Source organism: Benincasa hispida, chromosome 4 (assembly GCF_009727055.1).
Source record: "Benincasa hispida cultivar B227 chromosome 4, ASM972705v1, whole genome shotgun sequence".
In the NCBI taxonomy this organism is placed as follows: Eukaryota; Viridiplantae; Streptophyta; class Magnoliopsida; order Cucurbitales; family Cucurbitaceae; genus Benincasa; species Benincasa hispida.
Window position 1 is genome coordinate 39,678,083 of NC_052352.1, and position 27,782 is coordinate 39,705,864.

The window sequence follows — 27,782 nt, forward strand, 5'->3', positions numbered from 1 at the left end:
TTATCTTTATCTATAAAGGCACTACCTACTCCCATTAATACGTTCCACAACCTCTTATCCTCTCAGGGCAGGTGATCATTTCCCCTTGATTCGATGGCCAAATGGAACCAAGATTACGTAGATCTAAACTCACAAATCAAACTAAACTTCTACTTTTGCCATGTTCGCAGGAATTTTGTATCTTTATCTTAACCCATTGGAAATTTAGCTACTTGTGATTAAGGAAGTAAAAATGCAAATGAAGAATGAGATGAAGTTCATGTTATATTAATGAATGAAACAATAACTACAAGAGTTTTGAGTAGTAAGATGAAATGAAAATAGATATAGAATGATGGATGAAAGTTGACAGGCCAAGCCGCCAATTGACAATCTTTGCTTCTCGTCGGCTTGGTTGTGATGATTGCTTCTTTTTCACCGTTCTTTTGCTACCAACGAGGGATCCTCAAGCCTCATTCCTTTTGGAATTTGGTGTTTTTCCTTGAAAAATTTAGTCTGATATATCTTTCTATGTATCGGTCTCCTTTCTCTCTTTTGAGAGTGCTCCTTATATAGGCAGACGTGGGGACATTCTCTGTCATCCTGGACCACAACAGACGTGTCAACTTTTTCACGTATCACCCATTTCTTGTCGGTAGTCCCCCCTCTGCATATAATTTAACTTAACTGCAAATCTTGCTCATGCATGCTTCATCACATCCCTTGCTGGCTCATGATCATTGCCACATGGGGCTATCAAATTCTTTGCATTTCATTTGCTTTCTTGCATTTTCAGTGGATTAATGCTTGCTACCGCATAGATTAAGTTTTACACCTAGACTAATGCAAGAAATGTATTTTTGCCCTAATTTCTTTTAATACCGCTTTTTTATTTTTTATTTTTTTTTTTAACCAAAGACAACTGATTATTCTAATTCTAAATCACAATAATTTATACTTGATTAAAGTTATCGATAGTTGTTGTCAAAATTGAGGTATTAGAGATGATCTTCATTGGAATTTGTCGCATGAGTCCTTGTAAATATTGGAGAGAGGAAGAATGGGTATTTTTGTATCAAAATGCTTGGTTAAAATAGGGAAATTGTGGTCTGTATTCTGTAGCAACATTAACTTGCAATTTAGAAAATGTATAAAATATACTAACTTCGAACAGTTATGAAAATTAGATTGTTGTTAAGGTAAGAAGAAAAGAAATTTTAGATTGTTTGGGTTGGGGTACATTGGTAGAAGATCCTGTTATATCAATTTCCCCTCCACCCTGTCTTAAAAAGAAAAAAAAAGTGGTCTCGACAAAAAAAAGAAAAAAAAAAAAAAGAGGAAAGGGGAAAATTTCCCCTCCACTTCTTCACCCCTTCTCAATACTATTCACGTCGGAGCGCCGGCTCCCCTCCATTTTAACAGCTATCGACGCCTCGCCGCACTTCTCCCGCTCCCATTGCCACCGCCGCCGCCACCGCCCATCTCTTTGTTCTTGCCGCAGTCGTCGCCTCTCTCCACCCTCAGTGCTGCTGCCGCCTTCTCCCGTTCTTTGGTATTCTCCGAATTTCTATTATTGTCTTTCCTCTGTCTTCCAACTTATACTAGAACTTGTCTAATGAAAGGAAGGATAGTTCCTCAGAATATATATAGTTCCAGATTATAGTTGGTTTGATGAATTTTAGATCAAAATCATGGTAGTGAAAAGAACAATTAGCGTTTTGTGAAAATTGGAGCTCTTCCCCTTAAATTAACGGATCACCAATGGTACTTTGAATTCACTGTAAGTACGTGCATGGTGCAGAGTCTGCATTTTATGTGTACCTGATAAAATGTTCTGAACAGTAACAAAAATAATTAGAACAAAATAGGCATATGTAAAAAGTGAATCTCTTCCCCTCAAATGAACTGATCGCCAATGGTACTTTGAACTTGCTGAAAATGAGTGCAGTAATATACGTGTTTTTGTTTGGACAAGATACGAAACTTTTTATTTAGAGAATGAAAAGATATGAATGTTAAAAAATACAAATGTTCAAAATACAAAAGCAAAAATATACCATATACGTGTTAAAATGTTCTAAGCAATAACAAAAATAAATGGAGGGCAAGAAGGAAATATAAAGATTCTTCCTAACATCGACTCATATGTAGTAGAGATTATACACCTCCAATTTTTATGGACTAAAAGTGTCATTTTTGAAACTTGATCAAATAAACATCAACAGAAACTCTAAAAAATTTCAAAACTAACTTAAGAGTCAATTTCAAAACTTTTAGGTCAATTTCATCAAGCTTCACTAGCAACGAGATCAAAACCCCAACCTCTGCTATGGCCTCCGCTTCTTCCATTCATTTAAAGTCCATCATCAACCATATGCCAACTTCTGATGCGGCTGGACACTATGAAGTAACTATAACTCTACACCTTTTTCTATTTTTCCTCTCTCTTATTGAAATTGTCTATTTGGTTTAAGTGAAAGGATTGAAATGTGAAAATGAGGGGCCCAACTGATGATCTCTCCTCAATTTGCTGCTTTTGGATTTCTTATTTTGATGACATTTGAAATTTTTATCCGGGTTTGGTGATGGATCGACCTGTTATTGTGTTCTTCATTGGGGTTTCACAGGGGGTCACTTCCAAGAACTTTCTGGTTAGTTTTGGATTCCACAAGCCACCATTTTCGAGGTGTAATCAATTGATGGTTTCAAAGAAGTGTGCAATGAACAAAGAGACGGATGTGTCCACATCGACGTTGATTGATGTTGTTGGTAAGTTAGCTTTGCTTCATGCATAAATTTATTGGAATTATTTTGCTTGGTATTTGAAGTTTGGTTTCTTGCTATAGAGTTGGAGGAAGAAGAGCCAAGCATTTCAACTATGATAATGAATTTTGAAAGCAAATTTGATCCTTATGGTGCTGTTAGCACGCCACTTTATCAAACTGCGACCTTCAAACAAGTAAGTGGTAGGAATGATATATAATTAGGTTTAAATTTGGTCCCAGATTCTCACTTTTGTTTCGTGTAGGTCTCGAATTTGTAAATATTTTGTTTTAGTTACTAAACTTTAAATAAAAAGGCATTTAAATCATCAACCTTAACAGTTATTAACATAAGGCATCATACTTTTTTTTTTTTGGTTCATTTACTTCATGAATGAGTGCCCCCACAGAACAAGTGTTGGAGTTAAATGTGATAGGTTAGTTGTTGAGTTCCTAAAAGGATTAGGGTTCTTATTAAATAGTTAATGAAGAACTAACAATAAAGACATAGTTCTTTTAATGCAAAGTCTAGGGATTGAAATTAGAACATATACAAGTTGAGAGGCTATAGAATATTTGAAATTTAAGGACCTACAAAAGTCTTGGGACCCAAATAAGATTTAACTTTTCTGAAGCACTAGTTCAATTGAGTATTATAGACTGATTTTCCATACTTGTACCTAGTTAGGTAGGTCACACTCAACCACTCCACTTGGCTGAATATGAGTATCAGAAAATGGCTAGTTGGACTTAGGTTGAGTGGACTTCTCCTTAGTATTGATCTGTTTATTGCTTTGCATAGATAAATTTTTCACGAGATTGTAACTAGGATAACTATTTGATGGAAACATTGAAGTCACTGAAATTCCAAGATTAAAAGTACATTCTTCGATATTAAGACTACTAAAAATCTGATATTATAATTATTGTTGTTTTCTTGTTAGTTTGATCTTTGCGTTTGCATTCTCTACATTGTTCCTTGGATCCTTATTGACATTGTGAATGATGTGTCTTCTTACTTGATTTCTATTTTTCACTTTGCTATGCAGCCTACAGCGACGGAAAATGGCCCATATGATTACACCAGAAGTGGAAATCCTACACGAGATGCCTTAGAAAGGTGCATTTTGTCCTATGTCCTTCTTTAGAAAGGAAAAAGGGTACTATGCTGACACTAATGCAGCTCCCCTCTCACCCCAAAATAATTAAATCTTTGTTCATGTAGCCTTTTAGCAAAGCTTGAAAAAGCAGATCGAGCATTTTGCTTCACCAGTGGGATGGCTGCTTTATCTGCAGTTGCTCAACTTGTTGGAACTGGTGGGTTTTTTAATCCATTTGCATGGTCATTTTCCACTTTTGAGTCTATATGATTATTGTGTATTTGTTCTTATGATAGATCTTGCATTTTGTGCTTTCATCATTTTGCATGTAAGGATTCCTTTTCCTATGTTGAACCTTCAGGATGGTCAAACCAACTTGTGTACTGTAAATTTCTTAGGCGCTTTGTATTTCTACATTCTATTTGCTTGATCTATCTTGGGCCCTCTTTCCCTGACTTTGATCACCTCTCTTCTGCCCCCTCAACCAAAGGGGGGAAAAGAGAATAAAAAGAAAAGAAAAAGAAAAAGTGACATCAAGTTACTAGATCACCATTGTTCATCATTGCTCAATAAATGGAGTTAAAAAGGAAGACTCCAGCCAGACATTTTCAAAATGAAAGGGTAGGACCCTATTTTAAAACCCAGCTTCAAAACTAAAGGAAAGTGATATGAGGTTAACCTGGTGAGCCTTTCAACTCTCAAGTCTTTGAAAAAGATCTTCCCAAGCTATGGAAACGAGAAATCTATCAATTTGTCGAAGAAGGTTACTCACGCGAGTTAGATTGCCATTGCTGATAGGAATGTTGACTAGGTCAAAGGAGGCAATTAAGGAACTGAACTAACTCACACTTCTCGTGATTATGGTACTGATAGATCCCAACTTCCTTCTAGAAATCCATCCTACCTACCATGAGACAAAACACAACCATAAACACCAATAAACCAGCTACTAGTACTATCATTGAGAGAGAAGTTATAGAAATCGAGAAAACCACAACATTAGCTAAAGTAGTCGATTCTTTCCACATGAGAAGAGCCACTTGAAGATCCTTCTGCATCTAAGCGAGGGGCCCCGACCTACTTTCTCACTAATTACTTTAGCCTTAACTTCATTTTAATTTTTCCAAGGTAGGACAAAGCTTTTTATTTCCCTAGCAATCTACTATGCTAGCAATTATTCCCTTTCCTTGTTGATCTTCCTTCCATTGGGATGGGTTTGATAGATAGGGCATGCTTCCATAATGAAGCCGCCATTTTCCTAGCAAAAGGGAAGTCAATTGGGGGGGGGGGGGGTTATTGTCACCAAAGGTTGAATCTTCTAAGGGATATTTCTATATTGCCAGTGTTTTAAAAAGCCCTACCGGCGCGTGCCTAGATTCAAGGCCCAGGTTTGGTCAAGACGCTCACAAAATAAGGCGCGCCTTAGGCACAAAAGCTCTGGGCCTTGAGGCTTTTCCATTATTTTAAAAATATAGTAATAATTAAAGTTTTTCCTTCTTTATTAATTAAAAAAAATCAAATTTACTATTATAAATGCAATTTCCCCCATATTATATAAAACGCGCCTAAAAAAAATCCACACTTTTTTTTTGTGTGTGTTGCGCTTAAGACTTAGAAGACTGTTGCACTTTATTGTGCCTTGTTCTTTAAAAAACATTGTCTATTGTCTTTTTCCCATTTGGAAGCTCCAATCCCTTCTCAATATCCACTAATATATTATTTGATGTTTAAGTGAGTTTTAGGGAGGGTCTTCCTTAACCCAAGAAACATAGACACGACATGGCACAACACGACGATTTCCAAAAAATGTAGGATCCAACATGTTGGAGACACATTTTTTTTCAACAAAAATAAATGTGTGCATATTTTGACATATATCATATTGTGAAATATTACTTTTAAACATCAAAATATCAGCTATACAATTCATGAAAAACGACAATAGATAAGATGACCAACATCATAAAATATATTTAGGTCCTAATAAGTAATTAGTCTAACACAATAGAACTAGAAAGTAGAATCAAACAAACCTTCTACATATTTTCCTCATGCTATAGGAAAGAATCGACTAGCTATTGGTCCTGGGTTTTAGAGTTAGTGTGTTGCGCAATTGTGGAGAACTTATGGTCACAACTCTAGAATTTCAAAAAATAAGGGCTGAACCGTGAACCTAAATGGGCTTGAATGGGGGGATTAAATAGGCTGCTGATCGTGGTTCAAGGTAGTGTGTTGTGCATTGTTTTTTTTTTAGTAGATGACATGTCCATCGCGTGTCGGACACGCTTTGGACACACCAGCTGGCGTGTCAAGCACGTATCGGAAGTGTGTTGGTGTCAGACACGTGTCCAACATCGAAACTTACCCATTTTAGGAGTATTGGTGCTTTATAGTCTTAACCATGGGGGAAAGATGTTTATTAGGTCCATAGCTTTTTGGGCTAGACAAGAACGAATCATGAGAAAGCTCAATCCATTTACCTTTCCTTTGGCTCGAGGTATCAATCTTAGGGTAGAAAGGGCAAGATTTGAGGTGGGACTTTTATCACATCCCGCGAAAATGGTCCTTCAAATCCCGCCAATAAGTGGCCCCAAGACTCCTTTAGCAAGGTCGAAGAGGAGTCAAGACCCATCGGATGGCATCCCCAAGTCGCCATGCACGGTTGACACGCGTGCCCATGACCCAAGCAAGCACCCGACCCAGGTGCCTAAGACATTAGCATGCTTAGGTGCCAAAATGCATGATTAGATGCGCATGCCCAAGAGCACAAGGCCCTGACGCTCCCATGTCCCTAAGCGCAACCCATGGATGTGCCTAGATGCCAAGGCACGTTGTCAATGACGATGTCACACGCCTAAGGCTGAGACGTGCGCCCGAGTCCTAGCCTAGCGCCCATGTGCCCAACCACGCACACAGGCATGCATAAGGTGAGGTGCACAGTCATACGCTCAGTCGAGCCCGCGCCCATGCACGCAGTCATATGCATAGACGTGTGCAAGGCCAGGTGCGCCACCGTGCGTATGGCCGAGCGAGGAAGGCCTGTTGAGCGCTGGGTAGCATCAATGCTCATGCCCGCGAGTGTGCCAGACAACTATTGCAGTTTCTAGAAGCTGCTAAGCAACTCCAACGGCCACGCAAGAAGCCTAGGCATGCCCGGAAGGATCAGGATGGTGTTGGATAGTGCCAGTGGCCTCGTGCGTACCCCAGGCAGCCCAACACAGTGCCAGGATGGGCTAGACAACCCCACATGCCTCTGGAAGCCTCTAGAAGGCTCTAAACAGTGCCAGAACAGCCCAGATGGTTCCAGAAGGCCATAGACCGTGCTGGAAGGTCCCAACATCAGTCCACTTGTACACACTCTCGAATGCTCTGTAAAGGTCTAAAAAAGCCTAGGAGTGTCTAAAAGGATCTAGTATGTACATGGATGCTTGTTGAAGGGCCTAGTATGGTCCAAGAATGTTCCAAGATACTTTGAGAAGGCTCTAGTGGAGCCATAACCGACCCTCAAGGGCGGTTTAGAGTCCATAGGTCGGTGACGAAGGCTTATAAATAGCTCACTACCCCTCATTTGTAAAGCTCTACGAGGTTGACACTCAATAAAGCTTTCTCACATTCTCTCAAACTCACTCTCTTGCCTACCACTCTTAAAACCTTTCAACGTGTACCTAAATGCCAAGTTCTTCTTAAGGCTTACTTGGTGCATCTTTCGACAGCAAGATAGGCCAAGTGTCGCACGTTCGGTTAGCTCAACTCAACAACTAACCGCGTGACAGGTGGCACTAGAGCAACGGTCCTTGAACCTAGGTACCTCTAGTCTACACACATTCTTTGGCCTTTGTTACCCGATGGCATCCGAGGAACGATCTAGCTCACTGATTGAGCAAGTCGTTGAAGGCCCAACGACTCGAGGATCAGTGTTTTCGAGGCGACCCTGGGCGCACGCCTGAGGTGAGAGGTGAGGCGCACAGGCCTTGTGCGCCTTGTACGTAGCTGGGGCGAGCGATTTGAATAAGGTGCTCACCTAGTGGCGCCTTGCGCCTTGGCCAAGGCGTGCTCCTGGGTGATATTTAGTGTCTTTTTTTTTTTTGGATTGTGCCTTGTGGTTTTCTGGTAAAAATCAGTTCTTGCCCCCTTTCATTATTCTTATTTCTGTCAAATTGTTTTCTAAACAGGTTAGTTTTTTATTTTTTTAGTAGTATAGTGATTTTCGGCAGAATCTGAGTAAAAATAAATTATTTTCTTGCCCCCTTTCATTATTCTTCTTTTCTTTCTGTCAAATTTTTCTAAAAAGGCTAGTTTTTTATTTTTTTAGTAGTATACTGATTTTCGGCAGAATCTGAGTAAAAATGAGTTATTTTCTTGCCCCCTTTCGTTATTCTTCTCTTCTTTCTGTCAAATTTTTCAAAAAGGTTAGTTTTTATTTATTTATTTTTTTTAGTAGTATAGTGATTTTCTGCCTGGGTAAAAAAAAGTTATTTTCTTGCCTCCTTTCATTATTCTTCTTTCTGTGAATTGTTTTCTAGAAAGGTTAGTTTTTTTATTTTTTTTAGTGCAGTGATTTTTGGCAGAGTGGGTTTTTATTCTAAAAATCAAAATCAATTTTTTGGTTTGTGGTTGTATTTTTAAAGTTTTTTGGTTTACTTTTAAATTTTATTTTAAAAAAAACTTGAAAGTTTAAACAGATTGAGTTTTTTTTTTTTGACCTGGGTTGATACCTCCTCCTTATCATGAGGCTAGAGTGACATGCTTAAAAAAAGGAAGTAGAACATACAAAAAATTTAATGAGTAACCATGAGGTTGAATAGAAAAGAAATGGTTGTTCTTTGATATCTGATGGGTGGACTAATAGAAGAGATAGAACCCTTATAAATTTTTTAGTGCATTCTACTGCGGGGACATTGTTTTTGGAATCGATTGATGCATCTTCATGCATCAAAACTGGAGAAAAAGTATTTGAACTCTTGGATAGCATGGTGGAAAAGATAGGAGAAGAGAATGTTGTCCAAGTTGTGACTGATAATGCCTCGAACTATGTCCTAGCTGGCAAATATTTGGAAGTAAAGCGACCACATTTATATTGGATACCATGTGTTGCCCACTGTTTAGATTTGATATTAGAGGACATTGGGAAGATTAATCAGATCAAAAGATGTCTTAAAAGGGCTATAGCACTAAGTGGTTTTATTTATAATAACTTGTACGTACTTAACATGATGAAGAGTTAACCAATCAACATGAATTGGTGAGACCGGCGATTACACGTTTTGCAACATCATTTTTGACCCTAGCAAATATCCACAAGAATAAAGCGAACTTGAGAAAAATGTTTATTTATGAGAAATGGATGACTTCCAAAATGGGCAAAAGATCCAAAGGGAAAGAGTGTAGCCGCGACACCGTTTTGAAGCCATCCTCTTGGAACTCCTCGGTGGTTTACACTTTAAAAGCATTCAGACCATTAGTTCGAGTACTTAGACTTGTCGATGGTGATAAACCTGCAATGAGATATATCTATGAGGCCATGGATAGGGTAAAAGAGGCCATTAAGAGTGGATTTAATGATAATGAGATGAAATACAAGCCAAGCCAATTTGGGAGATCATTGATAGAAGATGAGATTGTCAACTTCATCGACCATTACATGCTGCTGGATATTATTTGAATCCATCACTTTTCTATGACCACAAGGATAGAATTATTCAAGATGTTGAAGTCATGAGTGGTCTTCTTAAAGTTGTGCAAAGATTGATACCATCTACTAGTGGTCAAAATCAATGCACAATGGAATTAAAGTTATATTCTGAAGCTAAAGGCATGTTCGATATTGACTTAGCAATCAACACGAGGAAAGTTAAGACGGCAGGTATGGATATTCCCTATTACATTAATAGTGTTTATAAGTATGTTATTTCTAAATCATGTCAAATGTGTGAACAGCATCTCGGTGGGCTCTTTATGGTGATAGTACTCTAGTTTTGCAAAAATTAGCTATGAGAGTCCTTAATCTGACGTATAGAGCTTCTAGGTGTGAGCGTAGTTGGAGTGTTTTCGAACATATATGTGATCATTTTGTTTTTTACATTATTAATTTAAAATTTAAAATAAACTTTTAACTCCATAATGGTTAATAATTTGTAGATTCATACAAAAAAAGAGGAACAAGTTGAAACAGAAGTGCTTAAATGATCTCGTTTATATAAAGTATAATCAAGCGCTTAAAGAGCGCTTTGATTTAAAGGTTGATCCAATCTCCTTAGATCATATAGAAAGAGTAATGAATGGCTGGTCGGAACATTAGATGAAGAAAATAATGAAGCTGAAGTTGACTATGAGCTAGTTTTTGATGACGACGACCTCACAGGGGAGAACCTATCACGTCCATTGGATCATTACTATTATTAATCTTTGAGGTTTTGACATTTGTATATAAACTTATGTTTTTGTTCTACATATATTATATATTTGTTTATTTAATCATTGCACCTTGCTTCGCTCGGGCGTCGCCTTTTTGTCGCCTCTCGCCTTGAGGCGACCATGGGACTTGTCGCCTTGAGGTGCGCCTTGCGCTTTGAAAACACTACCGAGGATGCAAGGCACAACGTTCTCCGTCGAAGCGAGGAAAGTCCAAGGCCCCGACAACGAGAGAACATGTCGACACTCGCCTGGCCAACTTGGAACGAGGCTTGGAGGACGTGCAAGGCATAGTTGGTAGGTTGAGTGACGATTATGAGGGGCTTGTCAAAGAGAATGCCGAGATCAGTATTGCGGCTAAAGAAATGATCACGGAGCTTGGACGCACACTTGGTAGGGAGGTAAGTGCCCTATCCACCGAGTAGTCAACCTACGCAAGTTTGTGGAAGGTGAACTCCACGAACTTTGCAAGGAGATCGATGACATTCGTGCAGAATGCCAGGACAATCATAGGGCTAGTAATCAGTATGCTTCTACTAGCTCATCATCCATTGTGCACGGCACTCGTGGGTTGAAGGTGCCCAAGCCCGACATGTACAATGGCACGCGAAATGCCACCATGGTGGAGAATTTCATATGCGGCCTAGAGCAATACTTTAAGGTTGTTGGTGTCGTCGATGATGGTGCAAAACTTGAAAATGCGCCCAACTTCCTACGTGATGTGGCATAGTTATGGTGGCATAGGAAGCATGTAGAACGTGAGTTGTATCAATGTAGCTTGCGAACGTGGGAACAATTCAAGACAGAACTCTGAAAGCATTTTGTTCTCCACAATGCCAACATGGAGGCAAGAGCCAAACTAAAACGCTGGAGACAAACCGGTAGCATTCTCGAGTACATTAAAGAGTTTACAACTCTTATGCTCGAGATAGATGACCTATCAGACAAAGGCGCACTCTTTCATTCAAGATCAATTTGGATTGGCTCGTTTTCGTTTAGAAAATATGGTTAGAGGAACTATATGTGGAGCAATTAGACATACATTGATACTGACTCCTCAGCAAGGATGGTCTCAAAGATTGGGGGAGGATCGAGCTTGACCAGCATAATATGCGGACCCTCGATGATGCCATTTCCGCCGTTGAGATGCTCACGGACTACTCAACCAAAGAGATCCAAGAAGAATGAAGGAGAAATGTTGGAGTCCGAGGAGGATCACGATCGTACGGCTAAGGGAAGCTCCAAAGATGGAGAGAAGGATGGGAAAGCTATGGACCCAAGTGAAGGTAAGCCCTTCATATACAAGAAACCTAAGTCATGTTTCTTTTGTGGAGGGCCACATTGGACTAGGGATTTTCCAGATAGGACAAAGCTAAATGCCCTAGTAGCCAAGTCCTGCGAAGTCATGGACGATGGAGCAGAACCCACGATAAGAATGGGTTCAATGCAACAACTAGGTGCTCTCTCTTTCTCCTCTTCCAACGAGACCACGGAGAAATACGAGGCACCCATGATATCAACCATGCAACCCAAGGATGGATGCACAAAGAAAAGGAGGTGCCCAAGGAAGGAAGACGCAACGAGGACATTGTGAAATCCAGTGGGGAGGGTGTCACATCCCACGAAAATGGTCCTTCAGATCGTGCCAACAAGTGGCCTAAGACTCATTTAGCAAGGCCAATTAGGAGTTAACACCCATCGGATGACATCCCCAAGTCGCCATGCACGGCTGACATGCATGCCCATGACCCAAGCACGCATTCCTCTCAGGTGCAAGCATGCATGATCAGACGTGCATGCCCAAGAGCACAAGGCCTCGACACTTCTATGTCCTTAAGCGCAACTCGTGGATGTGCCTAGATGCCAAGGCACGCTACCAATGTCGATGGCGCATGCCCAAGGCCAAGCCGTGTGCCTCAGATGAGCTCCCATGTGCGCAATCACGCGCACAGGCATGCGCAAGGGAAGGCGCATGGCCATACGCCCAGCCAAGCCTGCGCCTATGTGCGCGGCCATACGTGCAGATGTGCGCGAGGCCAGGCGCGCCATTGTGCATGTGACTGAGCGCGTGCGCATGCCAAGACACGTGCTTGTGTCCGATGCGCGCGACCCCATTGTAGGCCGATCGGGGAAGGCCTGTCGAGCATAGAGCAGTGCCAGTGCTCGTGCTCGCGAGTGTGTCAGACAACTCTGGAAATTTCTAGAAGTTGCTAGGCAACTCCAACGCCCACACGAGAAATCCAGGCACGCCTGGAAGGATTAGGATGGTGCTAGACAGTGCCAACACTCTCATGCGTGCCTCAAACACGTCTGAAAGGTTCCAGACAACCTCACACAGCACCAGGATGGGCGGGACAGCCCCACACGCCTCTGGAAGCCTCTAGAAGGCCCTAGCCAGTGCCAGAACAGCCTAGATGATTCCAGAAGGCCCTAGACCGTGCTAGAAGGTCCCAACATCAGTCTGTTTGTACATACTCTTGGATGCTTTGTAAAGGTCTAGAATAGCCTAGGAGTCTAAAAGGATCTAGTATGTACATGGATGCTTGTAGAAGGGCCTAGTATGGCCCAAGAATGTTCCAAGATACCTTGAAAAGGCTCTAGAGGAGTCATAACCGACCCTCAAGGGCGGTTTAAAGTCTCATAGGTCGGTGCGGAAGGCTTATAAATAGCTCACTACCCCTCATTTGTAAAGCACTACGAGGTTGACACTCAATAAAGCTCTCTCACGTTCTCTCAAACTCACTCCCTTGCCTACCACTCTTAAAACCTCTCAACGTGTACGTAAGTGCTTTTGATAGGCCAAAGCTCTTCTTAAGGCTTACTTGGTTCATCTTTCGACAGCAAGATAGCCCAAGAGCCGCACGTTCGGTTAGCTCAACAACTAACCACGTGACAGAAAGATGCACCAAGTGTTGCATGTTTGGTTAGCTCAACAACTAACCACATGACACTTTGCCTTTCTTCAGCATTGAAGAGGTTTTTTTCCTCGTTTTCCTTTTCCTTGCCAAAAACCACATTTTTAGGAGAATGGCCTTGACAACCGTTGTACCTATTTTAGCTTCGATGTGGTAGAAAATGTCCCTTTCTTTTTTAAGGATTATGTATGTGGTAGAAAGTGTTCCTTTCTTGTTTAGGATTTTGTAGGTGACAAATCAATGGATCCATTTTGGGTCGTATGTTGCCGCAAGCAATTATTTAATGCAGTGAAGAACTCAAAGGTGGCCTTAAGCATGCTGAGGATTAATATTGCAAAAGGCAAAGCAGCTAGGGGTTATACTCAAATGAGACCTACTTTGTCAGAGTTATGTTTGTGGACAAAAAAATGTGAGACAACAGTGCTGATCTTGTGCCCTCCCCATGTTTGTTGGACAAGGGCCATAACTTATTGTGGTAACGTTCTATTGCCTTCAACGGTGGTTGTGGAACTCTGCCAATTTTATGAGGAGATAGTTTGATCTTGATAAGTGGATACTCGAGTCATTTGCTGTCTTCAATTCGGGAGGGGAGGTATCCATAGTGTAGTTACTTTAGACTTTAGTGGTCAGTTTCACTTCCATGCAATCAATCAAAGTGGAGGAATCCCAAGCAAACAAGCTAGTTCTTTGAAAGGCATTCCAAGAGGGCCTTGTCGGGTTGAGGGGCAACATGACTTTTCTCACTAGACAACTGTCTGACCTTTTTACATTTGGTTGCTAAAGTAACTTGAATGTTAAATCTTAGTTACTGGCCACCGTGGCTTGAACTCATTTCCATTATTTTTATTGGCTAAACCAACCATGGTGAATCATAAAACTTCCATTTTTGTTGGTGGTTCCTAATATGGTGCAATGGGTCTTTTGGAAAAGTCTATGCTTCATGCGAGAGGAGGAGATCTTCTAAGGTCTCTGAGATCAAGAGGAGGTCTTCCCTTTGAAATAGAGGCAGTTCTTTGGGTGTTCAAGATTTGGTCCACCCTCCCCCAGCCATTCCTATCAGAATTGTAGGCAAGACTTTGAAAGAGAGCTTATGAGAGGACGATAGAGAGATTTATTAGAGGCATGGTGGGGTAGGGAGAGGGGGAGAGAGAAGAGAGCTAATTGCAGTTTCTTCTCGCTAGTAATTTTGTTAATTTGTTAGGTATTTAAGCACCTTGGAGAACACACCCTAAAAGTTAGCTATTGGGGTGGAAGAGCCAAGCCACTTAAGTACCACATTAGTCATCCCATTCTAACCAATGTGGGACAAAGGCATCCTATACTACCTTGATTCCTAACAATATCTCATCCTCAGAAAGTTGATGTTCCGGCGGCTACTCTGGCGATAGTTCACTTGGCCACACCCGGTCAGAACCCTCCGCCGGTTTCACTCCGGAACATCAACAACCGGCTCTGATACCATTGTTAGGTATTTAAGCACCTTGGAGAACCACATCCCAAAAACTAGCTATTGAGGTGGGAGAGCCAAGTCACTTAAGTACCACATTAGTCATCCCATTCTAACCAAATGTGGGACAAAGGCATCCCATACTACCTTGGTTCCTAATATAATTCTATTTAAATTATTAACTTGCGATGTCCTTTTAACAGGCGAGGAAATTGTTGCTGGTGATGACCTTTATGGTGGCTCTGATCGATTGCTCTCACAAGTGATTCCTAAACGAGGAATTGTGGTCAAGTACGTATTTTCATCATTTTTGCCCTGCCTCCAACTCCAGGATTAATATTGCAATGGATACAATTTGCAGACGTGTGAACACGAGTGACTTAGATGAGGTCTCATCTGCTATTGGCCCTCAAACAAAGCTTGTGTGGCTGGAGAGTCCAACCAACCCAAGATTACAAATATCAGATATTCGGGTATGGTCTCTTTGTAAACAATTATGTGAATTTTTCATGCCCTAGTAACTTGATTTTTCACAATGTAGTTAGCTACGGATAATATTGAATCTATAAGCCAAAATAATTCATTACTAGCCAAAATAGTCCATTCCCTTGGATTCAGTTGAACATCATGGGGAGTTTCAGCTGAAGCTAAAACTACAAGGAGGCAAACTTCTTAAATATTTTATTCATCTACTTGATATTTTGGAAATGGATTAATTGAACTTCGTATTTGACTCATTCAAATAAATCCATAAACAGACTTTGCTTCGTTTGGAAATCCACACGTAACTGACATGTTTTACATATATTATACTGCTGGCAAATAATGCGAAGTTCTTATTTTAAAAATTATTCTAGTTAACCATGAAATAAAAATTAAGGCTTTGTTTGGTAACCATTTCATTTTTGGTTTTTGGTTTTTGAAAATTAAGCCTATTTACTCCTCATTTCTTTTAATGATTTGTATAGTTCTTAAGTACAATGGTGTATTCTTAGTCAAATTCCAAAAACAAAAACAAGTTCTTAAAAGCTAATTTTTTTAGTTTTCAAATTTTAGTTTGGTTTTTTAAAGGTAAAAAGTAGATAATATAGTAAGAAATTTGGAGGTGGAAATAGTGTCTATAAGCTTAATCTTAAAAGACAAAACCCAAAAACTAAATGCTTACCAAACGGGGCCCAAGCTATTAACTTAGATTCTATGTAATGTGTACAATGACACATTATAGAACTCCCTGTACCTCATGCTTTAAAATTTTTGTTTCTGCTTGCTTCAGTTGTACACAAAGAAGATGAGCGTTACCTTTATGTAAAAAAGAAAAGTTAAATCATAGGTTTGTGCCTTGAACGTCCATGGTTACTCTATGAAGTCTTTGTAATTTGAAATTTCATTAATAGGTTTAGAGTTTTAGAATGTGTGTCTTTAGTCCCAATAATTTTAAAAGAATCTAATAGGTTCCCTAAACAACACTTTTGTGTCTAATAGTAGAGGTGTTCATTGGTTGGTCAATGTCTATTCTCGGCTCAAACTGATGCCAAGCACCAACTGATCGGTTTCTTTTGGTCAGTTTCTGATGGTTTTGGAGGGGTTGGATACACTGACCAACCAACTACATCGGTGGTTGGTCGGTAGAAAAGAAAAATACTAAACCTCTAAAGAGAGAAGAAAAAAAAAAAAAAGAAAGAAGAAATGGGGAAGAAAGGAAGAAAATAAGAAAATAAGAAAGATTGAGAAGGAAGAAAAAGAAGAAAAAAATTGAGAAAGAAGAAAAAGAAGGGAAGAAAGAGAGAGGAGGAGAAGGAGAAAAGAGGAGAAGGCACTTGCAATGGTATTGGCGGGCGGTGGAAAAAAAAAAAGAGAAGAGAACCGAAGAAAGGAAGAGGGAGAAGGAGAAATGGAGAGGCGAGAGAGAATTAATGTTAAAAAAATAATAATAAAAAATATATTTTTTAAAACAGGTAATGAAGGTAATCATTACTTTTAAGTTTTAAACCAAGACTGGTTTTCTGAAACATGCACCCAGCCATGAAAATTTTCATTTTCTTGAAAAAAAAGAAAACACACACACACGTAATAGTCTGACTGCATCTTCTTCATAACTGACTGACCGATGTTAGTTCGGTAGGTTTTGGTTGGTCATGTCGGTTTTTTGTAATTTTGTGAACACTTGTGTCACAAAACCTTTCAATTTGTTTGAAATCAGTCCATCATGAAATTCTTAAACAATGCAGTCAGTGTGGCTCCATGTAAATATTTCAGGGGCGTTTGGAATGGTGAGTTAGTTATTATATTATGTGAGTTATAATAGCCTGGAGGTTATAATAGTTTACGTTTGAGGTGCAAACTATTTTACTGAAACATGATGAAAAAGACAGAGTAGAGAAAGAAAATAGCACACACAAAGTTTATGTGGAAAACCTTAATCAGGGAGAATAAACTACGGGATAAAGAATTCTTATTAGAACACTGATACAAAGAATACACTGTGACTACTTGCTTAAATAGAAAAGAGGGAAACCCTAGGGGTACAAGTAAAAAGACAAAAATGCCCCTAGAGAAAAAAACCCTAATTTCAACACTCCCCCTCAAGTTGGGGCGTAGATGTCAATAAGACCCAACTTGCTCACACAAGTCAAACAACTGTCTGGGCAGTCCCTTTGTTAGGACATCTGCAATCTGTTGGTTGGAAGGAACATAGGGAACACAAATGTTGTCACTGTCAAGCCTTTCCTTGATGAAATGCCGATCAATCTCTACATGCTTTGTTCTGTCATGTTGAACTGGGTTATTTGCTATGCTTATTGCGGCTTTGTTATCACAATAAAGTTTCATTGGATCGCTGTGACCTTGGTCAAGGTCTCTTAAAATTTTTTCAAGCCAAATTTCTTCACAGATCCCCAGACTCATGGCCCTATATTCAGCTTCGGCACTACTTTTGGCAACTACCCCTTGTTTTTTACTCCTCCATGTGACAAGGTTACCCCACACGAAGGTTCAATATCTTGATGTCGACTTTCTATCTACCACAGAACCTGCCCAATCTGCATCTGTGTCCGCCTCGATGCATCGTCTGTTAGTCTTTCTGACATCAAGCCTCTCCTTGGAGAAGTTTTCAGATACCTCAGGATGCGCTCCACTGCCCTCATATGTTCTTTGTTCGGAGATTGCATAAACTGACTCACCATACTCACTGCATATAAAATGTCTGGTCTAGTGTGAGAGAGGTATATTAACTTTCCAACAAGCCGCTGATATCTTTTTTTATTAACTGGAACACCTTCACTCAGATTACCTAATTTCGCATTCACTTCTATAGGGGTATTAATTGGTTTGCAGCCTACCATGCCTGTCTCCTTAAGCAAATCCAGAGTATATTTCCGTTGGGAAACTGAAATCCCTTCTCTTGATCAAACTACCTCCATTCCAACTGCTTTGTGTCCATTTGGAAGAGTAACTTGGTCCCACATATGATTTTTCTCAAGAGTCCCTATTTCTTCCATGTCTGCGGCTTTCCTTTCAGGAATCTCCAATGCTGTGTGTATACTGTTCGGTATTACCATTGTGTCTAGGCTCGTAGTGAGGGCCTTAAACTCAGGAGACAGGTTGCTATAAGACAAGTAACTCTGCAGTGGATATTTTGTACACGATCTGGTACTTTTCCTTAGGGCAATCAGAAGGTCAAGGGATGCATCTCGGTCTTTACTCTCCTCGGACTTCATATTGCACTCAACCTCCTACTCATACGTCTCATGCTCTGTCATTTCTTTTCCATTTTCAACGGTGTTTTCAGCTGGAATAGGTGACATTTCTTTTCCAGGTTCAACAATATTTTCTGCTGGAACAAGTGTCCCACAAACATCATTTTTTGCCTCGGTTACATCCTTGCTGTCATTGTCTTCCCTGTCTTTGCTCTCATCATTTTCAACACAAGCATCAGTTTTATCACATTTATTACCATCATCAGGGATAGGAGTATTAATACCTGGAACCGATCCCTGTTCTGACTCATGGATTGGACCCGGAGAAATAACAAGCGACATCATTTCCTTTCTGAGATTCCTCCTATCGTATGTGATCCATGGGACTTGTTTGGTCGGTAAAATGGGTTCATTGGTATTGATGTCAAGGATGGGTTCGGGCAAGACGAATAGACTCGGACCCCAATTGGTTTCTTCACTAGTATTCTCCCCTTGAAGAGAACCATTGGGAAAGAATGGATGATCTTCGAAGAATGTCACATCCATTGAGACAGTATTTTTTGGAAGAAGGATGATAACACTTGTACCCACGCTGATGAAGTGGATACCCCACAAAGACATATTTCTGAGCTTGGGGAGTAAACTTGGTTCGGTTAGGGCCATGAATATGGACAAACACAACACATCCAAATACTCGGAGGGGAACATCAGAAATAAGTCGGTTATTTGGATAAGACTCTTTGAAGTAATCTAAGGGGGTTTGGAATTTTAGAGCCCGGGACGGCATTCGATTTATTAGATGGGTTGCTGTCAGAACAGCATCCCCCCACTAATAGGAAGGAAGGGAAGTTGACAACATAAGAGACCGAGCAACTTCGATTAGGTGACGGTTTTCCCGTTCGACCACTCCATTTTGTTGAGGAGCGTACACACAGGAACTCTGATGGACTATTTCTTTTGAGATTAAGAACTCCCTAAAGGAATTATTAAAGTATTCCCGACCATTATCACTTCGGAGAATAGCGATTTTGGCATTGAATTGGGTTTCTATAGAATAGTAGAATTTTTGAAAAACCGATGTAACTTCGGATTTTTCTGTCAGAAGGAAAACCCAGGTTAGCCTAGTATGGTCGTTAATGAAGGTTACAAACCATCGCTTTCCAGTGGTGGTAGTAACAAGTGACGGACCCTAAACATCGCTATGGAAGAGGGTGAATGGTTTAGAAGGCTTATAAGGCTAAGATCTAAAAGATACACGGGGTTGTTTGGCTTGGACACACACATCGCAATTTAACTTAGAGATATTAACATTATGAAAAAGATAAGGAAACAAGTAATTCATATAATGGAAATTGGGGTGCCCAAGGCGATAGTGCCACAACATATAGTCAGTTTCAGAAACCGAAAAAATGAAATGAAAGCAAACTAGTCCTATCACATATCCTAGATAAGGCTTCTTCAGTGAGGAAATAGAGCCCCCTGTCATGTTGAGCAGTGCCAATTGTCATCCCCGAGTTCAGATCCTGAAAAACAACGGCATTAGGTGAGAAGATAACACGACATTTCAAATCCCTTGTAATTTTACTAACAGATAAAAAGTTATAAGAGACTTTTGGCACATGTAATATATCTTGGAGAACTAAGCCCTCAAAGGGTGACAATCGTCCTTTTCCAGCAACCGGGGCAAAAGACCCATCAACAATCCTAATCCTCTCATTCCTAGCACTTGGTTGATAAGAAAGAAACTAGTTGGAGGAACCAGTCAAGTGGTTTGTAGCCCCTGAATCTAAAATCCATGGTTTACTACCAGTTATACTAACAAAGCCAAAGGAGTGAAAAGTACCTGATTGGGCGATTGCACTTACTCCTACTGTACCAGAAGTGCTCTGACTGTTTTCCTGATTCTGAGGTTGTGTGTCTCTAGTTACTGATTCATCTACCAGTGCCCGACTTGACTGTCGTTTTTTACCATTTGGCGGATGGCCATGCAACTTCCAACACTGATCTTTCGTGTGCCAGGGTTTCTTGCAATGTTCACACACTGGAGGCGGCTTACTGTTCTATTTATCATGGGCAGGGCCTAGCGTTTTGTCTTTTGGAGTATAGTTTTTGGACTGCCTCGCAAATATCTCGAGCCGTGGTTGCATATAATAAGGGTTTTCCAACCTGAAGTTCCATACTTCCTACCATAATAGATCTCAGCAAATAATCCTCCCTCTTCCAAATTCGTTCTTAGGGTCGCCTGGCCTTGGTTTTGGTATTTCACCTGTCAGATACCCAAATTTGTGACAACCCTCAAGGGCCATTTTAATGGATTGGGACCAAGAGAAATAATTATCACCATTCAATTTTTCTCCTACAATAAAGCTAGAAGAGTTGTCTATAGCTCCAGAGAATAAATTTGAAGAGTATGCAGGGAAAGAAGTTACCGAAATTCTAGGGTAGATTGGTTGATTTTGGTTTAGATCTGGTTGGACATTGGATGTCGATCCCAGGGCTTCCCCGATGGCAACTATCTACTGCTGGAACATTTCATTCTGCTACTTAATCTGTAGTTGCAACTGGGTAAACTGATCTTGGATTATACTCCCTTGGTCCCGATGATGGGACGATGATTCTCCCCCTTCAAACCCACCAATGATCGACGATGACTATCCAAATCTACTACCCACATTCGGCTGAAGCATAGGATCCCGATTGGTGAAGTGATAGCCATTGATTTGATCCATTCCCAACTGATTCGGCTGATGAAACACACTGCGGCTGAACCCGTCGATCATGGCACCCCTGTTCGGCTGCGGCTGAGAAGACCCAAATGGATTCGCGCCGACTTGTGGGCTTGGCTGGAACTGGCTGGGAGGAAAAGTCGGGCTGATCCGCACGGGAGGAAGAAACGCTGGTTTGACCCACGGTTGAGGAGGAGCTACACCGATCGGAAGTTGCGAGCTGATCGTCTGCGGCGCAACCTGGAAGCTTTCGAATGGAGGTTGCGAACCTTGGAAAAAATCGACCGAGACTGTCGACTTCAGCTTCTGCGGTTGGACCTGATCATCGATCGGCTGGTTGGATCTGTTGGAAGCTTCAACTTCGGAGATCTGTTGGAAGTTTACCGGCTGGTTGGCTCTGATCGGCTGGTCGAGTCTGATCAGCTGGTTGGATCTGGTCGGCTGGTCATCACGCTGAAGATGGGGAAGAACAGATTGGAAATATCTGTCAATGGCGTTTTGGATAACAATGGTTATATCTGGGCTATTGGTTTGGGATTCTCCTATTGGGTTTTCCTTAATAGTGCCCAGGGTTTCGTCTCCATGCTCTGATACCATGATGAAAAAGACAGAGTGGAGAGAAAATAGCACACACAAAGTTTACGTGGAAAACCCTAATCAGGGAGAAAAAACCACGGGATAAAGAATTCTTATTTGAAGACTGATACAAAGAATACATTGTGACTACTTGCTTAAATAGAAAAGAGGGAAACCCTAGGGTACAAGTAAGAAGACAGAAATGCCCCTAGAGAAAAAACCCTAATTTCAACATAACAAATAGAGAATGAATAGAAAATAGTAACACTATGACAAAAAGAGACTTGAAATAGTTATATTATAGTTAATTGTAGGTTATAATAGTTGGAAACACCAACTATTATAATTGGAGTTCCAAACATGGGGTGGGCTATAATAGCTCACTCCACCAACTTCAAGTTGGGCCAAGCACCCCTAAAGGATCAAAGTTAGCAATGGGACCAATTAGACTAAAATTTCAAAGTTTAGAGGCTTGGTTAAAAGGCCAAGAATCAGATAAACACAACCTTGAAGGTTTATAATTTTGTTAGAAACTTTTTCAAGTACTTGTACTACATATATAGCCCTGAAAGTGTGGGACTACTATTTTAATTTAATCTTTAAAAAAATGTTCATGTTAAAAACCGCGAAACGATTTCAGGGAGCCAACAAATAATGCCTTTTTGGCAAACACCATACAAAACTGAACTTAGGCTAGATAAATTCAAACTGTTAGTAGAAGGCTCACTTTGGATGAATGAGTCACGGGCAAAGTAAATTCCAACTTTCAGCCTGCAATTTAAATCTTCAAACAAATATGGGGAGGGGCAGCTAAAGAAGGGTTCTTTTGGATCTTATTTTGTGTTTAACCTCCTGACTCCTGTAATCTCCGGAACATAGCTAAAACATGACATTTGACAATAAGCTTTGACAAGGACTTCACTAGCTTAATGGTGGAGATATCTATCAAAATACATTTCTGTGTTGTAAAACTCTTCATGACATCCTTTCCCCCTCCTCCCCTTTGGATAAAGCTCTTTTCTCGGCCCTTTGGAAGACAAATAGCCCTCGAAGGGTTAACATCCTTACTTGGATCATGCTCCTCGGCCAGCTAAATGTAGCCTCCGTTTGCCTCCGTTTTACAACACAAATTGCCCTCTAATTACCTTTCCCCTTCTATATGTCTGTTGTGCCTTTAGTTTGGCGAAGATCCTCTCCACCTTTTCTTTTTGTGCTCCTACTCAGCTTGGTGCTGGGAGAACTTATTGTCTATCTTCAATCTATCATGGGTGTTGAGCAACGACTTCCGGAAAAATGTGCAGCAACTTCTAGTTGGAACAAGCTTTAAGAAACCCATCCGTTTACTTTGGCTTAATGCGGTTAAGGTTTATTGGCAGAATTATGATTTGAGAGAAACCAGAGGGTGTTTAACGATAAGTCTCTTGGGTGCCAAAGTCACTTTGATTCTGCCCGTCGTCTTGCTTCTTCTTGGTGCATCCTCTCCAAACACTTTAATAGCTACAGCATCCTGGATTTCAACCTCAACTGGAGAGCTTTTATCTCCCCTCTTAATGGCGGTTCTTAGCTTCATCAGCTGCTGTTTCTCTTGTTTTCTGCTTTGTTATCCCTTGGTTCTTTTCACTTTGTAGTTCTCTCTTTTTCCGGCCACTGTTTTGGTCTTGTTAAGCTGTTTGTATTGTGTTTGGCTACTTTTCAGCCTTTTCTATTTTCCCATTAGTTTATGGTTATCTGTTTTTTGGATATGATGAGGGCGCTAAGAGGGTGTCAACCTAGTTGAGATGCCTGGGTGTGCTTACTGATCCTTACACTTTTTGCTCATTGTATAATCCTCTTGTACTTTAGGCATTGGCTCACTATTTATTTAATATAAAGAATCGTTTCCTTATTGGTCAATAACGTTGTACTCCTCTCTCTGTGAGGCAGTTCTTGGATCAAAGCTTAATACTTCATAACCTCAAATATATTCAAGGTTCTTTGTGAGGATGCTTAATCATTGCAGGGCTGCAGGAAAACTGGAAACATACTTTCATTAAAATTCTTTTATAGTGCTTGCTATATCATGTTTGAAACATGGAATCGTGCTAATTGTTTAGCGAAATAAGAAAATGATGCCTTCCACATGTAATGCATGTCATTTGTCTTTCCATTTCAGAAAATTGCAATTATGGCACACAAACACGAGGCTCTAGTGTTGGTGGATAACAGCATATTGTCCCCTGTGTTGTCACGACCACTGGACCTTGGAGCAGGTATCAAGAATACTATCTAATTTCAATGTTAAAGCATTTGAATACTGTTTTGAATATTGATACTCACTCAGGTCTTTGATTTCAGACATTGTTATGCACTCTGCTACCAAATTTATTGCTGGACACAGTGATGTAATGGCCGGTGTGCTTGCTGTTAGGGGAGAAAGGTACTCTTGCACTATGCTTTCTGACTGCTGAGGTAGAATAGATACGTAACTTTTTATGTGATTTTCATTTAATCTATTTCAAATATTAATCCTTTGAAAGAAAAAGGCTGTGTAACTCTGTGCTTGTTAGATGCATATTCAAATAGATATTTTAGTATTTATATAAAATTTTTCAGAGGCTGCTTTGACTTTTGAGGCAGAAAAAAATCCACTTTGGAAAATGCAGGACTAATTCCAGGCACAGCTTGACTTCAAAATTGATTTTAGTTTTACTATGTGGTAAGAGTTACCATTGTGAAATCGATCTCACCTTTTCACCTCTATAATGATACTTCTCGTTTTGAATACTGCTTAATGTTCCTCTAATCACTTACAAATTGAATGTCAATAAAATATTTGTTTTCTATAAGAAAAGAGTTGGACGGGCAGTGTGCAGTGGATCTTTCTGTAAAGAGCCTCTTCTGCGAGCAGATTTCATTTATGTTTTCGTTGTTGATGCTACTTGTTCATAGCTTAAAATTGGTAGGAAGTCCTTGTATTAAAAAATTGGATTATCCTTTCCTAAAAGGTCAGGGCTTCTTGAAGGAAAAATATATTTATTAATTTTTGGGTAACTGAACTCTACAAATGACTCACCAACTTTTGCCCTTTCTATTTTCTTTGGATCTGTAGTTTGAGTAGGCCTTATGCTCAAACCTCATCTTGTTCCTAAAATTTTATCATCAATAAATATCAATATTTTTTTCTGATCGAGAAGTTAAAAGAACTCTTCCACTGGTGTTTTTTCAAATCTATGACAATCGTTACAGCTAGAGTATGCTATGGCACAATGACTGACTTATCAACAAGTAGGATGATTTTACAAACATTGAAGGGTAACATATAGCCGGAGAAGAGTTTCTAGCAACTGTTAGTAGTTTTTCTTTCTGAGGGGGTGGGTGTGTGGACTTGGGAATTTTCTGTAGCAGTTTATATATATATATCTGTTTGACTTTGTGTATGTGTGTGAAAATTAGGGGTTAAGGAGGCAACATTTGCTGCTTATTTTACCAAGTAAATGTGAGGTAGCTTTTTCGTGGAGTTTCCCAATTAAAATGTTTTGTTGATTACTCTATTCAAGATATTTGTCTTAATTGGAGTGCCTTTGTTTTCTCTATGTAATCATGTAGACATCAAGTGGATCTCTTTTGTATGTGGATGTGATGAGGTTGCTAAGGATGTGTCAACCTAGTTGAGATATCTGGGTGCATCTGTTGATCCTTAGATTTTATGTTTAGTTGTATTTTTGCTCTTTTGCTTCTTGTATTTTGAGCATTAGTCTCCTATCATTAATAATGAAAAGTTTTTTCTGTTTCAAAAAAAAAAAAAAGCGGCGGTCTTGTTAAGAGAAGAAATACATCATGATTGGATTTGATTGGATGGATGCATGCCTTAATGCTTTTACCACATGTTGCTGAACCCATTAGTTCTGATAACTCAATTTGCTTTTCCTTGTTCCCATTATACCAGCTTGGCAAAAGAGTTGTATTTCCTTCAAAATGCAGAAGGATCTGGACTGGCTCCATTTGACTGTTGGGTTTGTTTAAGAGGAATAAAAACACTGGCCTTAAGAGTTGAGAAACAGCAGGTGCCCATTCCGACCTGCATCTTGTTCTTTTGTCCTCTTTCTAAATATCCATAATTGTCAGTTTCAAATTCATGTTGCGTTCTCAACACAATTGGCAGTTTTTGTTTCTTATTAATGTTATTTCTTGATTCCTTGCTCGTTTTTTGGTTGATACTTATTTGTATTATGATTCAGCTCAAATTATTATGCTCCTTGAGACCAAATGTCTACGATCGAATAGCTTGTATGTTCCTGAAAAATCTACTATCAAGTTTATTGTTAAGAAATTATGCTTTTCCAATATTTTAGTGTTGGTAGGAGTCGTAGGATATCAGAAGTTTATAATTTGAGGAAACGCCACTATTTGCTTAGTTCATTTGATGTTTCATTCTTAGTTTTCACAAGTCAAAGTGGTCAAATGTACGCTTGAAGAGCAGGATAATCTGAGAACTCTAGTTCAGGGTATATTAGGATTATGAGTAAGGGTATATTAATGATTAGCTTCGGACTTTGTTATTGTTTTTGATTTATAAATAGAGAGGGGGTTGGGGGGCAAGGTAGGAAGTCTTTAGTAGCAATTTCCATTGTGGGAATCTTAGAGAGTCTAGCCCTCTCCTAAGGCCATGGTATATTGCAACTTCTTTTGATTTTGCATTATATATTTTATCTTTGAGTGTTCTTTATGTTCTTTGTTATGCTTTAGTTTTCTTGATAGGTGGTATCTTAACGCAACACTGTCTACTATTCATATCAGTACATGTATTTATGTGTATGAGACAGTTCATTTCTCAATAGATTGATGTCATTAACAGGAAAATGCACAGAAGATTGCTGAATTTCTCTATACACATCCACGAGTGAAGAAAGTGTACTATGCAGGTCTTCCTGCTCATCCTGGCCGTTCGTTGCATTATTCTCAGGTACAATATTCAACAGAAGGTTAATATCGTAAAATAAAGAATCCACAGTGCCTTAGCCGTTGATCATACAAAAGAAAGAAAATAATGAACAAAATTTGGATTGTAAGCTAGCCCTTAAACTCACACAAATAAACTAAAAAAAGAAAAAAAAAATAATTAGTTAACCATGCAACATTTTTATGTTTTTAGGCGAAGGGTGCAGGAGCGGTACTGAGCTTTTTAACTGGATCGCTGGCACTCTCCAAGCATATTGTTGAAAGTACCAAGTATTTCAGCATAACTGTCAGTTTTGGTAACCATACTCTTCCATTTGGAGTTAATTACACTCTTTATCATGCCTACAAGTGATTAGGGATAGTCATACGATAAGGCTGCTTCAGGCAAGATGATGCAACGATAAGGAAATGATTAATTGTCAGGCCTCTAGTATTTAAAGTAGCTTAAAAAATTTGTACGTCAGTAGTTGCTCTTCATTTTTTAAAAATGAAATCAACAACTTCCATTGAGGGAAAAAATGATAGAATACAAGGATATACAAAAATGCAATCCCACGAAAGGTATGTTTCTCATTAGATAGTAGGACGTTGAAGAAAATTCACTTCATTTGGGGTTTCCTTATAAATGAGTTTATGGAGTTTCAGTCACTCTGCCTTTCTTTTATAGTCAACCTGTTGGCTTTTGGGATTTGAGGCTTAAAGAAGAGAATTATGGTTCCCTGTCTCCTTGCAGGTAGTGTGAAGTCCCTTATAAGTATGCCTTGCTTTATGTCCCATGCAAGCATACCTGCTGCGGTGCGAGAAGCTCGAGGTCTAACAGAAGATCTGATTCGCATATCAGTTGGTATTGAGGATGTTAATGATCTTATAACTGATCTAGACAATGCCCTCAGAACTGGACCTCATTAGGAGTTTGGAACATTCAAACTTGTAAACAATCCCTAACTAGATATGATGAAATTGATGAAAGGTTCTGCAAAATCCAGGAGCCTGGGTTTCGGTTCTGCAATCATCTACTAGGGATCAAACATATTCATGTAGCAAAGGTTAGTTTTAATTTGGGTTGGGAAGTGAGAGGGCCATGAGAATGGCATCTGCAAAGATTCCCTTCTTGTATTGAATTTTAATATTTGAGTTGATGGTACAGAGTATCCCTAATTGTTAGTTATCTATCTCTATGACTTTTGGTGGATTATGAAGGTTTAAAATATATATTTATAAACTTCTTCGTCA

At 39.7% G+C, this 27,782-nt stretch overlaps 1 protein-coding gene across 3 annotated transcripts; it reads left to right on the forward strand.

Moving 5' to 3' along the window:
- The first annotated feature begins 1,184 nt into the window (after positions 1-1,184).
- On the forward strand, positions 1,185-27,782 carry LOC120075731 (cystathionine beta-lyase, chloroplastic). 3 transcript variants are annotated; one of them, XM_039029368.1, is made up of 14 exons: positions 1,186-1,531; positions 2,257-2,386; positions 2,607-2,748; positions 2,826-2,938; positions 3,791-3,861; positions 3,967-4,058; positions 14,818-14,905; positions 14,976-15,087; positions 23,764-23,860; positions 23,946-24,027; positions 25,537-25,654; positions 26,446-26,553; positions 26,743-26,835; positions 27,283-27,425. In XM_039029368.1, the coding sequence occupies exons 2-14, from the start codon at positions 2,309-2,311 to the stop codon at positions 27,289-27,291; spliced, it is 1,203 nt and encodes a 400-aa protein (XP_038885296.1). In that variant the 5' UTR covers positions 1,186-1,531; positions 2,257-2,308; the 3' UTR covers positions 27,292-27,425. The 3 variants fall into 3 exon arrangements, with proteins under 3 accessions (XP_038885295.1, XP_038885296.1, XP_038885294.1); XM_039029366.1 differs by having other exon boundaries at positions 1,189-1,531; positions 26,743-26,845; positions 27,283-27,782; XM_039029367.1 differs by lacking the exon at positions 2,257-2,386 and having other exon boundaries at positions 1,185-1,531; positions 26,743-26,845; positions 27,283-27,782.

What these genes read in the sequence shown, in the direction of transcription:
- LOC120075731 (XM_039029366.1), top strand. Translation starts at nt 2,309, where the DNA reads ATGGCCTCCGCTTCTTCCATTCATTTAAAGTCCATCATCAACCATATG. An exon ending in TACAAATATCAGATATTCGG is followed by an intron (nt 15,088 to 23,763) that starts GTATGGTCTCTT and finishes TTTCCATTTCAG; the next exon opens with AAAATTGCAATTATGGCACA. An exon ending in CTTGCTGTTAGGGGAGAAAG is followed by an intron (nt 24,028 to 25,536) that starts GTACTCTTGCAC and finishes CCATTATACCAG; the next exon opens with CTTGGCAAAAGAGTTGTATT.